Source organism: Mobula hypostoma, chromosome 2 (assembly GCF_963921235.1).
Source record: "Mobula hypostoma chromosome 2, sMobHyp1.1, whole genome shotgun sequence".
NCBI classification, from domain to species: Eukaryota; Metazoa; Chordata; class Chondrichthyes; order Myliobatiformes; family Myliobatidae; genus Mobula; species Mobula hypostoma.
This window is the reverse complement of record NC_086098.1, coordinates 160,189,323-160,203,229: the sequence shown is the minus strand read 5'-3', so window position 1 is coordinate 160,203,229 and position 13,907 is coordinate 160,189,323. Positions and strand designations below refer to the sequence as shown.

General features: G+C 41.2%; 1 protein-coding gene across 5 annotated transcripts in view; it reads left to right on the top strand.

Annotated features, from left to right (window-relative positions):
• Positions 1-13,907, top strand: part of fer1l4 (fer-1 like family member 4) — a 407,998-nt gene that overhangs the window by 313,605 nt on the left and 80,486 nt on the right. For all 5 annotated transcript variants that reach the window (XM_063040941.1, XM_063040940.1, XM_063040943.1 and 2 more), the window contains exon 36: positions 9,835-9,962. In XM_063040941.1, coding sequence (XP_062897011.1) covers positions 9,835-9,962 — 128 coding nt within the window. The remainder of the gene's footprint in view (positions 1-9,834; positions 9,963-13,907) is intronic.

The following is a 13,907-nucleotide window of genomic DNA, read 5'->3' as shown; positions in this document are numbered from 1 at the left end:
GTATGGAACCGGAGGAGATAGCAGAGGTACTTAATGAATACTTTCCTTTAGTATTCACTATGGAAAAGGATCTCGGCAATTGTAGGGATGACTTACAGCAGATTGAAAAGCTTGAGCATATAGACATTAAGAAAGAGGATGTGCTGGAGCTTTTGGAAAGCATCAAGTTGGATAAGTTGGATCGAACAAGATGTACCCCAGGCTACTGTGGGAGGCAAGGGAGGATATTGCTGAGCCTCTGGCAACGATATTTGCATCATCAATGGGACGGGAGAGGTTCCAGAGGACTGGAGGATTACAGATGTTGTTCCCTTATTCAAGAAAGGGAGTAGAGATAGCCCAGGAAATTATAGACCGGTGAGTCTTACTTCAGTGGTTGGTAAGTTGATGGAAAAGATCCTGAGAGGCAGGATTTATGAACATTTGGAGAGGCATAATATGATTAGGAATAGTCAGCTGGCTTTGTCAAAGGCAGATCATGCCTCACGAGCCTGACTGAATTTTTTGAGGATGTGACTGAACACATTGATGAAGGAAGAGCAGTAGGTGTAGTGTATGTGGATATCAGCAAGGCATTTGATAAGGTGCCCTATGCAAGGCTTATTGAGAAAGTAAGGAGGCATGGGATCCAAGGGGACCTTGCTTTGTGGATCCAGAATTGGCTCACCCATAGAAGGCAAAGAGTGATTGTAGACGGGTAATATTCTGAGTGGAGGTCGGTGACCAGTGGAGTGCCTCGGGGATCTGCTCTGGGAACCCATTCTCTTCGTGATTTTTATAAATGACCTGGATGAGGAAGTGGAGGGATGGGTTAGTAAATTTGCTGATATCACAAAGTTTTGGGGTGTTGTGGATAGTGTGCAGGGCTGTCAGAGGTTATAGTGGGACATCAATAGGATGCAAAACTGGGCTGAGAAGTGGCAGATGGAGTTCAACCTGAATAAGTGTGAGGTGGTTCATTTTGGTAGGTCAAATATGATAGCAGAATATTGTATTAATGGTAAGACTCTTGGCAGTGTGGAGGATCAGAGGGATCTTGGGGTCCAAGTCCATAGGACACTCAAAGCTGCTGCACAGATTGACTGTGTGGTTAAGAAGACATTTGGTGCATTGGCCTTCATGAACCATGGGACTGAGTTTAAGAGCTGAGAGGTAATGTTGCAGCTATATAGGACCATGGTCAGACCCCACTTGGAGTACAGTTGCCTCACTGCAGGAAGGATGTGGAAACTATAGAAAGTGTGCAGAGAGATTACAGGGATGTTGCCTGGATTGGGGAGCATGCCTTATGAGAATAGGTTGAGTGAATTTGGCCTTTTCTCCTTGGAGCGACAGAGGATGAGAGGTGACCTGATAGACGTGTATAAGATAATGAGGGGCATTGATGGTGTGGATATTCAGAGGCTTTTCCCCAAGCCTGAAATGGATAACACGAGAGGGCACAGTTTTAAGGTGCTTGGAAGTAGGTACAGAGGAGATGTCAGGGGTAAGTTTTTGACGCAAACAGTGGTGAGTGGGTGGAATGGGCTGCCAGTGATGGTGGTGGAGGCGGATACAATAGGGTCTTTTAAGAGATTCCTGGATAGGTACATGGAGCTTAGAAAAATAGAGGGCTATGCGTAACCCTAGTACTTTCTGAAGTAAGTACGTGTTTGGCACAGCAATGTGGGCCGAAAGGCCTGTATTATGCTATAGGTTTTCGATGCTTCTGTGTTTCTCTAAACGTGAAGTGGTTCATTTTGGTAGGTCAAATTTGATGATAGAATTTAATTTAAATGATAAGACTCTCAGCGGATGATCAGCGAGATCTTGGGGTCCATGTCCCTAGGACACTCCAAGCTTCTTCACAGGTTGACAGTGTTGTTAAGAAGATGTATGGTATGTTGGCCTTCATCAACCATGGGATTGGGTTCAAGAGCCATGAGGTAATGTTACAGCTGTATAACACCTTAGTCAGACTCCACTTGGAGTACTGTGCTTAGTTCTAGTCACCTCATTACAGGAAGGATGTGGATACTATAGAGAGAGTGCAGAGGAGATTTACAAGGATGTTGCCTGGATTGGAGAGTGTGTCTTCTGAGAATAGGTTGAGTAAACTTGGCCTTTTCTCCTTAGAGCGATGGAGAATGAGAGGTGAGCTGATAGAGGTGCATAAGATGATGAGAGGATTTGATCATGTGGATATCCAGAGGCTTTTTCCCAGGGCTAACATGGCTAAACATGAGGGGCATAGTTTTAATGGAAGTAGGTACAGAAGGGACGTCAGAGGTAAGTTTTTCACATAGAGAGTGGTGGGTGGATGGAATGCATTGCAAGTGATGGTGGTGGAGGCAGGTACAATACTTCATTTAAGAGATTCGTAGATAGGTACATGGAGCTGTGAAAAATAGAGGGCTATATGCTAGGGAAATTCTAGGCAGCTTCTAGAGTAGGTTAGATGGTTGGCGCAACATTGGGGGCTGAATGGCCTGTAATGTGCTGTTAATTTCTATGTTGAGAATTTGGAAAGCACCTGTGAGGACTCACTTGGAGTAATGTGAACTGCTTTGGGCCCCTTAGAAAGGATGTGCTGAAATTGGAGAAGATTCAAAGGAGCTTTATGAAAATGATTCTAGGATTGAATGGCTGGTCATGTTAAGAACATTTGATGGCTCTGGGCCTGTACTCACTAGAATTCAGAAGAATGAGAGTGACCTCATTGAAACCTATCAAATGGTGGAAGGCCTTAATAGAGTGGATGTGGAGAGGCTGTTTCCTATGGTTAGAGAGTCTAAGCCTAGAGGACACAGCCTCAGAATAGAGTGCTTTTAGAATGGAGATGAGGAATACTTTTTTTTAGCCAGATAGCAGTGAATCTGTAGAATTCTTTGCCACAGGCAACTGTGGAGGCCAGGTTTTTATGTATATTTAAGGCAGAGGCTGATAGATTCTTGATTGGTCAGGGCATGAAGGGATATGGAGAGAAGGCAAGAGATTGGGACTGAGAGGAAAACTGGTTAAGCCGTGATGAAATGGTGGAGCAGACTCAATGGGCCAAATGGCTTATTTCTGCTCCTATCTGGTCTTATGGTCTTAGCTTCTTGAGAACAAATAGGGATGGACAAAAAAATGGGGCCCTTGATGGCATTAGCCATATCCTGAACAATGAATAAGCAATATACAGAAAAGTAAATAGATAGTTTATGTATCAATGAGTACTTTCACATGAGAATCACGATGAAGATGGCGATTGAGTGAAGATTAAAAAAAAGCTGCAAATGCTGGAAAACTAAAACAAAAGCAAAAAATACTGGATGTACTGAAGTACTGAACGTTGGGTTGCATCTTCGGAAGATCTTTCATCAGAGGTGAAAAGCGATAAAAAGCTCATGAAGCTGGAGAGAGGCTGGGCTCTGATAGTGTAAACAAGGTCATCTGAAGATTAAATACTCTCTTTTAATATTTTTAGTAATGTTATATAAATTGCATGAATACAAATACAAAATTCATAAGGATGCAAGTAAGTGATACGAATTACATTACATTTAAATCATAGTAATATGATCACAGTATCCCATATTCCAAATCAATCATGTAGAAAAAAGAGATTGAATTATGAAATGAAATAAAATAAAATAATTACATTTTATTTTTAAAAAATTTACCCCCACTACCAAAATGAGCTGGTTGGTCAAAAAAAGAGAAGAAATAAAATACCTTACCATATAATATTATAATAATAATGGCTCAGACCCATCCTTTAATAACGGTTCAAAGATTATGAAAATAACTCAAAGTGTCCCCATAACATTAGAATATCATGTTTAGAATCAGAAATCGAACAACGAACCTTCTCTAGATCAAGGCATAACATAACATCAGATAGCCATTGACATGAGTGGGCGGGGCGGTCTCCTTCCACTTGAGCAAGATTGTCCTCCTGGCCATAAGAGACATAAAGGCCAATACCCGCAAATTAGATGGCTTCAGTTTTGTAACACTATACTCAGCAATACCAAACATGTCAGCCAAGGGATTAGGCTTAAAAATAGCATTGAAAAGTACAGAAAAAGTTTGAAATACATCTTTCCAAAATTTTTCAAGGCTCAGACATGTCCAAAACATATGAGTTAGTGCAGCCATTCCATTAGTACATCTATCACAGTAAGGGGAAATATCTGTGTAGAAACGAGAGAGCTTCTCGTTAGACATATGAATTCTATGTACCACTTTGAATTGTAATCGAGAATAACAAGCACATAATGATGAAGAATTAGTCAATTTTAAAATAATCTTCCAACTCTCTTCAGATATGAAAATCTGTAAATCCTTTCCCCAGTCTCCTTTAATTTTATCTAAAGAGACCTTTTTCAGACCCAACAGCAGACTGTAAATGTAAGATATTGAACCATTGTCAAAATGTTTCAGATTAAAAATTGTATCTATTATATTCTTATCTGGACTCGTAGGAAATGTATGTAATTGAGATCTTAAAAAATCTCTAATCTGTAAGTATCAAAAAGAGTGGGTATTGGAAAGGTTAAATTTCATTGAAAGTTGCACAAAAGAAGAGAGGTTCCCTCCATTAAACAAATCCTGAAATCATTTAATACCCAATCTATCCCATTCTTTAAAAGATAAGTCAATTAAAGATGGTTTAAAAAACAATTAGAAAAGATGGGACTCGAGAGGGAGAATCTCAATAAACCAAAATGTTTTCTAAACTGTAACCAAATCCTCAAAGTATGTTTGACCACCACATTGTCCATTAGTTTACTTAAAGATAAAGGAAGTGAGGATCCAAGTAAAGAAATAATGGAAAATTAGTTGACTTCCAAAGAGACCCATATAGGACAATTCTCGTGGTTACTGTAATATATCCAGAACGTAATATTTCATATATTAACTGCCCAATAATATAACCTAAAATTGGATAAGGCAAAGCCTCCATTCTGTTTGGTTTTTTGAAGGTGAACTTTATTTATTCGAAGTTTTTTATTCTTCCATATATAGGAAGAAAGAATTGAATCCAAAGAGTCAAAAAAAGATTTAGGAATAAAAACAGGCACAGCTTGAAAAAGGTATATAAATTTAGGGAAGATATTCATTTTAATAGAATTAATTCGGCCAGTCAGTGATAAAGAAAGAGGCAACCAATTAGAATGTGTTTTTAACATAATTCATTAAAGTTAAAAAATTTTCCTTAAATAAATCTTTATAATTCTTAGTAATTGTTACTCCTAAATATGTAAATTGTTTTCTTAAAATTTTAAAAGGAAGGTTAATATCAGTTGGTATTAAATTGTTTAAAGGAAACAGTTCACTCTTATGTAAATTTAATTTTTATCCTGAGATCTGACTAAAATTAGTCAGTAAATGGAACACAAATGTTAAAGAGGTTGTAACATCAGATATAAAAAGCAATAAGTCATCAGCATAGAGCAACACTTTATGAATAGTACCTCTCCTTAAAATACCAGTAATCTCTTTAGACTCTTGAAAAGCAATTGCAAAGGGTTCTAATACCAAATCAAAAAGCAGAGGGTTCAAAGAACAACGTTGTCTAGTCCCACATTGGAGTTTAAAGGGTTTAGAATTCTGAAGATTAGTAAGAACCCAAGCGGAGGGAAATAAATAATTTAATCCAATGAATAAAATTAGGTCCTAAATTAAATTTTTCTAAGGATGTAAAAAGATAATTACATTCAACTCTGTCAAAGGCCTTCTCCGCATCCAAAGGTATCACACATTCTGATTTTCAAGTCTGCGAGCCAACACTTTAGAAAAAATTTTAGTATCAAAATTGAGTAAAGCGATAGGTCTATACGAAGAACATTCAGTAGGATTCTTATTCTTTTTGAGAATAAGCGAAATGGAAACTTTGTAAAAAGACTCTGGTAATCTTCCTGCCTTAAAGGAGTCTGTAAGGGTAGAACATAAAAAAATGTGGTATAAGCAAAGAGGAAAAAGCCTTATAAAACTCTCCAGAGAATCCATCGGGTCCTGGGGATTTCCCAGAATTCTCGTATAGCCTGAGCAATTTCCTCCTGGGAGATAGGTTGATCCAATTTCCTACGATCATCTATGAAAAGATTAGGAATATTTAATTGATCTAAAAATTATTCATTGCAATATTGTCATTAACAGAGTCAGAACTATACAATTTGGAATTAAATTCCTTAAAAGTGTCATTAATTTCAAAGTGGTCAGTTGTCATGTCTCCATTAATTTAATGTATTTCTTTAATTTGTCGCTTGGCTATAAACGGCTTCAATTGATTAGCCAGTAGCTTACCAGTTTTATCTCCGTGAACATAAAATTGACTTCTATTTTTTGAAAAATGGCTTTCAATTGGATACGTTAAAAGAAGATCATATTTAGTTTTGGTTTCAATACATCTCTTATATATTTCAGGATCAGGTACCAAAGCATATTTATGGTCCAGTTGTTTTAACTGATTAGCTAGTTCATTTCTCCCTTTGTTAACTTTTTTAATGATGTTTGCAGTGTAAGAAATAATTTGACCCCGGATATATGCTCTAAAAGTATCCCATATAATAAGACTAGACGTCTCTTCCAACGTATTTTCTTCAAAAAAAAGTAATTTGATTCTCTATAAATTTTATAAAGTCCTCATCAGATAACAGAGTTAAACTAAATCGCCAAAATCTACTCACAGGGATAGGACCAGGAAGATTTAGAGATAGAAGTACAGGAGAGTGGTCAGAAATAGCAATCTCTTTATATTCAATCGGTCGAACCAATGGAATCATTTGACTGTCAATAAAAAAATAATCAATCCTGGTAAAAGAATGATGGACTTGAGCGAAAAAAGAATACTCCCTGTCCGTCGGATGAAGAAAACGCCAAGCATCAACTATACTACATTTAGTTAGAAAGGATTGGGTAAACAAAGCTGATTTATTAAGTGTGGCTGGTTTGACAGACAAGCGATCTAATCCTGGATCTAACCAACAGTTAAAATCTCCTCCCATCACAAGAGAGTAAGTACACAAATCTGGCAGAAATGAAAATAGATGTTCAAAAAATCCTGGATCGTCTATGTTGGGGGCATATACATTAGCAAAAACAATCAATTTACTGTCTAAACTCCCTGATACAATAACAAAACGACCATTAGGATTCGAAACAACTTCATGCTGAGCAAAGGAAACTGTATCATCTACAAAAATCGAAACTCCATATGATTTTGCATTAAACGAAGAATGGAATTGTATGTCCTTCCACCAAGTAAAAAACGTAAGCTATCACAGCTGCGTATGTGTGTTTCTTGTAAGAAAATAATGGGTGCTTTTAATTTTTTAATATAAGCAAACACTTTGTTCCATTTAATGGGGTGATTCAGCCCTTTCACATTCAAACTAAATAAGTTAATATTTCGAACCATTTTAAATACAAATCCTCATGTAATTAAAAGATCTGGCCAGACCAATAGACAGTCAACGAGCTAACAACTAAAAAGTTCCCTCCCCAAAAAATCCTGTTGACAGAAACTCTGGTCCTTCAAGGTCTATTATGTCCCTACCAAGAGACAACATAAAAAGAAAAATAACTCAGTATTCAAAAATATAAAAGGATCAATTTAAACAAATTCAGAGAAAGCCATATTAAAATAAAGCCTCAAAAAGGGATATAATAAAAAAGTATCAAAAAAAGTAACAGAAAACAATATATGAACAGCCAAAATGTAAGCTTATTGAAAACTTATTTCAAATTCATATTAACAGAAGAAAAAATTGATCAAATAAGAAATATAACAGTTTTAGACTTCAACCTTCAGAAACTCTTTTGGGTCTTCAACCGACTTTATTCTTTTTTGCAATCCATTCTTCAAATCAATACTCAGATGGGTGGGAAACTGAAGGGATGGTTTAAATCCTTTATTGTAAAGTTCCGACATAACTTCATGATATTTCATACAATCAGCCATAACTTCAGGCGAATAGTCCTCCACAAATCTGACCTTGTAACCATGGAAAGCTATCATTCCTTGTTGACGGGTATGGCAAATTAAAAGGTCCTTAATATGAAATTCATGAAAACTTAGAATATTTCTCCTGTTACTATTTTCTAGATTGATAATCCTTTTCATCATTTTTTCATTGGATAAGGATAACTCTTTGCAGAGTTTAATTGTATCTTCAACATCCTCTTCAAGTGTCACCAGCTTTGCAGTATTTTCCTGAATTTGGTTCTCATGCTCAGTTAAGGTTTGTTGGATTATATCCAATTTGCCATTAAGTCGTTGAAACTCTTCAGAAAATTCCAATTTTTGCCTTTTAAGGAAGTCACTGATTGAATCCAAAGTGGCTGGGGATTCATCTTCTGTTTCCCTTTCTTTCGCAGAAGCTTTTGTTCTTTTCCCAGCCATGGTAGAGCAGTATTAAAGTATTATAATAAGGTTTCAAAAAAGAAACAGGTAGGAGACAATAAAGTAAATAGGGTAGGAGCAATCTAAAACGATGTTACTCCATCAGCTGCCAACAGGGCTCTGTCACTTGAAGATTAAGTGAATGGAAACAGAGGAGGAGAAGAAGATAGTGTGAGGTGTTGCATTTTGGAAGGACAAATCAAGGTAGGACATACGCAGCAAATGGTAGGGCACTGAGGAGTGCGGAGGAACAAAGAGATCTGTGAGTTCAGATACATAATTCCCTGAAAGTGGCGTCACAGGTGGACAGGGTGGTAAAGAAGGCTTTTGATATCCTGGCATTCATAAATCAAAGTATTGAGTATAGGAGTTGGGATGTTATGGGGAGGTTGTATAAGACATTGGTGAGGCCAAATTTGGAGTATTGTGTACAGTTCTGGTCACCTAGGAAGGATATCAGTAAGATTGAAAGAGATTTATTAGGATGTTGCCGGGTCTTCAGGAGTTGCATTACAGGGAAAGATTGAACAGGTTAGGACTTTATTCCTTGGAGTGTAGAGGAATAAGGGGGGATTTCGATAGAGGTTTACAAAATTATGAGGGGTATAGACAGAGTAAATGTGAATAGCCTCTTTCCACTTAGATTAGGAGAGATAAATACAAGAGGACATGACTTTAGGGTGAAAGGGGAAAGGTTTAGGGGGAACATTAGGGGGAACTTCTTCACTCAGAGAGTGGTGGGAGTGTGGAACATGCTGCCATCTGACATGGTAAATGCGAGCTCACTCTTAAGTTTTAAGAATAAATTGGATAGGTACATGGATGGGAGAGGTCTGGAGGGTTATGGACTGGGTGCAGGTCAATGGGACTAGTGGAATAATATTTTGGCACAGACTAGAAAAGCCGAATGGCCTGTTTTCTGTGCTGTAGTGTTCTATGGTTCTTTAAACAAAATAATTTGGGAGTTGAAAAATGCAGAGCTGGATGAGAAGCCCAGCTGATGAGGCTGACGGTGCTCTCCCTCCTGGAGAGAGAAAGAAGGACAAGAGAAACAAGCTGAGCCAATATTACAGATGGACGACTGATGTATACTGAGAAATCTAGTTCTAGAATTAAAAAGGCTGCAATAAGTCAGTGTAGGAATGGGATGGGGAATTAAGGAGCAGATAAAGAGAAGGCTAGGGTCATCCCTGCAGACTAAATGCAGGTGTCCTCTGGATCCACCACGGCAGATGAGGTAACATCTGGATAACGTGACATTTAGGCTTTGATTTAGCAATTCCTGGAGTTTTTGTTTGGCAATGTTTTAGGGCCTGGATATAGCTACCTGGGATTTGTCCATTTTCCTTCTTTAACTTATATTGCAGTAAGTGTTGTGGTCCTGGGTGCATTAGGAAGAATTGGCCAACTGGTTATTTTAATCAAACTTCTGGTGACTTACTAAAGATTATTTTTCTTCCAAGGCAACTAACCTTGCTCCCACTGACCTGAATGGGAAATCTGATCCTTATATTGTGGTCAAAATTGGTGAACAAATGCAAGACAGCATGGAACGGTATATCCCCAAACAGCTCAACCCAGTCTTTGGAGAGTGAGTATTTACGATGTTTTCTTGTTATGCAATCAATGAGTAAACTGCTGGAAAACCTAAATTATATAAAAGATTTATTTGCACAACTTGAGGATTTGTGAGGATTATTTTGTCAATGGTTCTTATACTATGGAAGTGAAAGCACTCAAGATGTTAATTGTTAATTGTTAATTGTCAATAAACATTTAATTATTGTATTAGGTTGGAATTAGAAATTTCCCTCCAGTGCTAGGAAAAATATAACTTGCTTTGGGCTATTAAGAGGCAACCAATAATGCACATGGCCCACTATTATCAGATACCACAAACAGCAGGAACAGATGGATGTGTAAAGTACCTAGGGTGAGGTATCTGCCACATGCTTTAACTTCTTAAAGGCAATCCTTCATTATCAGTTTCTTATGAGGTTGCTTAATAAATAGAGACAGGATAAGGCCATTTAAAGGCCATTAAAGGATAAGGGATAGGCCAGTGGCGAGAGTAGAAAGGACAGGCTTTGGCTCAAAAGAGGCTTCTGCTCTGTGTAAGGCATCTGTTAAGATTTCCTTTTTCTTTTTTTTCCCCTCTCTTACTGTCCCATTTAAATGGCTGTGGTGTGCTGGATGTTGGAGAACTGGGAGACCCAGAGTCTTCTGGTGAACTACATCTGCATGAAGTGCATCTGACTGCAGCCCCTTGAAGATCGTGTGAGGGATCTGGAGCAGCAGTTGAATGACCTTCGGCTTGTACGGGAGAGTGAGGAGATAATTCATCAGAGTTACAGGGAGGTAGGCATCCTGAAATTGCAGGAGGCTAGTAGCTGGGTGACCGTCAGGAGAAGTGGAAACAGGCCAAAGCAGCCCTGTGGCCATTCCCCTCAAAAACAAGTATACTGCTTTAGATACCTTTGTGGGGGATGACCTCCCAGGAGAATGCCATGGCGCAAACAACAGGAATTCTGCAGATGCTGGAAATTCAAGCAACACACATCAAAGTTGCTGGTGAACGCAGAAGGCCAGGCAGCATCTCTAGGAAGAGGTACAGTCGACGTTTCAGGCCGAGACCTGTAGTCAGGACTAACTGAAGGAAGAGTTAGTAAGAGATTTGAAAGTGGGAGGGGGAGGGGGAGATACAAAATCATAGGAGAAGACAGGAGGAGGAGTGATGGAGCCAAGAGCTGGACAGGTGATTGGCAAAGGGGATACGAGAGGATCATGGGACAGGAGGTCCAGGGAGAAAGACAAGGGGGAGAGGAACCCAGAGGATGGGCAAGGGGTATAGTCAGAGGGACAGAGGGAGAAAAAGGAGAGTGAGAGAAAGAATGTGTGTATAAAAATAAATAACGGATGGGGTACGAGGGGGAGGTGGGGCATTAGCGGAAGTTAGAGAAGTCGATGTTCATGCCATCAGGTTGGAGGCTACCCAGACGGAATATAAGGTGTTGTTCCTCCAACCTGAGTGTGGCTTCATCTTTACAGTAGAGGAGGCCGTGGATAGACATGTCAGAATGGGAATGGGATGTGGAATTAAAATGTGTGGCCACTGGGAGATCCCGCTTTCTCTGGCGGACAGAGCGTAGGTGTTCAGCAAAGCGGTCTCCCAGTCTGCGTCGGGTCTCGCCAATATATAGAAGGCCACATCAGGAGCACCAGATGCAGTATATCACCCCAGCCGACTCACAGGTGAAGTGTCACCTCACCTGGAAGGATTGTCTGGGGCCCTGAATGGTGGTAAGGGAGGAAGTGTAAGGGCATGTGTAGCACTTGTTCCGCTTACAAGGATAAGTACCAGGAGGGAGATCAGTGGGGAGGGTTGGGGGGGACAAATGGACAAGGGAGTCGCGTAGGGAGCGATTCCTGCAGAAAGCAGAAAGGGGGGGGGAGGGAAAGATGTGCTTAGTGGTGGGATCCCATTGGAGGTGGCGGAAGTTACGGAGAATAATATGTTGGACCCGGAGGCTGGTGGGTGGTAGGTGAGGACCAGGGGAACCCTATTCCTAGTGGGGTGGTGGGAGGATGGACTGAGAGCAGATGTACGTGAAATGGAGGAAATGCGTTTGAGAGCAGAGTTGATAGTGGAGGAAGGGAAGCTCCTTTCTTTAAAAAAGGAGGACATCTCCCTCGTCCTGGAATGAAAAGCCTCATCCTGAGAGTAGATGCAGCGGAGACGGAGGAATTGCGAGAAGGGGATGGCATTTTTGCAAGAGACAGGGTGAGAAAAGGAATAGTCCAGATAGCTGTGAGAGTCAGTAGGCTTATAGTAGACATCAGTGGATAAGCTGTCTCCAGAGACAGAGACAGAAAGATCTAGAAAGGGGAGGGAGGTGTCGGAAATGGACCAGGTAAACTTGAGGGCAGGGTGAAAGTTGGAGGCAAAGTTAATAAAGTCAACGAGCTCAGCATGTGTGCAGGAAGCAGCGCCAATGCAGTCGTCGATGTAGCGAAGGAAAAGTGGGGGACAGATACCAGAATAGGTACGGAACATAGATTGTTCCACAAACCCAACAAAAAGGCAGGCATAGCTAGGACCCATAGGGGTGCCCATAGCTACACCTTTAGTTTGGAGGAAGTGGGAGGAGCCAAATGAGAAATTATTAAGAGTAAGGACTAATTCCGCTAGACGGAGCAGAGTGGTGGTAGAGGGGAACTGATTAGCTCTGGAATCCAAAAAGAAGCGGAGAGCTTTGAAACCTTCCTGATGAGGGATGGAAGTATATAGGGACTGGACATCCATGGTGAAAATAAAGCGGTGGGGGCCAGGGAACTTAAAATCATTGAAAAGTTTAAGAGCGTGAGAAGTGTCACGAACATAGGTAGGAAGGGATTGAACAAGGGGGGATAAAACCGTGTCGAGGTATGCAGAAACGAGTTCGGTGGGGCAGGAGCAAGCTGAGACAATAGGTCTGCCAGGACAGGCAGGTTTGTGGATCTTGGGTAGGAGGTAGAAACGGGAAGTGCGAGGTGTGGGAACTATAAGGTTGGTAGCAGTGGATGGGAGATCCCCTGAGTGGATAAAGTCGGTGATGGTGTGGGAGACAATGGCCTGGTGCTCCTTAGTGGGGTCACGATCGAGGGGTAAATAAGAGGAGGTATCCGCAAGTTGTCGCTGTGCCTCAGCAAGGTAGAGGTCAGTACGCCAGACTACAACAGTGCCCCCCTTATCAGCGAGTTTAATAGTAAGGTTAGGATTAGTGCAGAGGGAGTGGAGAGCAGAGCGTTCCGAAGGAGTGAGGTTGGAATGGGAACAAGATGCGGTGAAGTCGAGACGGTTGATTTCCCCTCGGCAGTTAGCGATAAAGAGATCCAGAGCAGGCAGAAGACCAGAGCGGGGTGTCCATGAAGAAGAGGAGGGTTGAAGACGGGAGAAGGGGTCATTGGTGGGGGTGGAAGAGTCCTTGCCAAAGAAGTAGGCTCGGAGACGGAGACGGCGGAAGAAGAGTTCCACATCGTGGCGAACACGGAACTCGCTGAGGTGTGGGCGAAGGGGGACAAAGGTGAGGCCCTTACTGAGAACAGAGCGTTCTGCCTCCGACAGTTGAAGGTCGGAGGGGATGGTAAAGACCCGGCACGGATGAGAGCTGGGATCAGAGGGGGGAGGAGGGAGGCTGGGAGTGTCAATGGAGAGGGGAGGGTTGGGGTGAGAGGAAGATGGAGCCTCTGAGGACCCAGGAGCTGACGATGGGATCTGAAGGAGACGGGATTGCAGAGTATTGGTGGGGGAAGGGGAGACGGGAGTCACAATGCCATGGCGACTGGGTTACAGGCACTGAGCATCGGTCCATGGTGCAGAAGGGAAAGAGAGAGAAGAAGGGAGCTGTAGTGATAGGGGACTTGACAGTGAGGGGAACAGACAGGAGATTCTGTGGACGTGAACGAAACACCCGGATGGTACGTTGCCTCCCAGGTGCCAGGGTCAGGGATGTCTCAGATTGCATCCACAACATTTTGGAGAGGGAGGGGGAGCAGC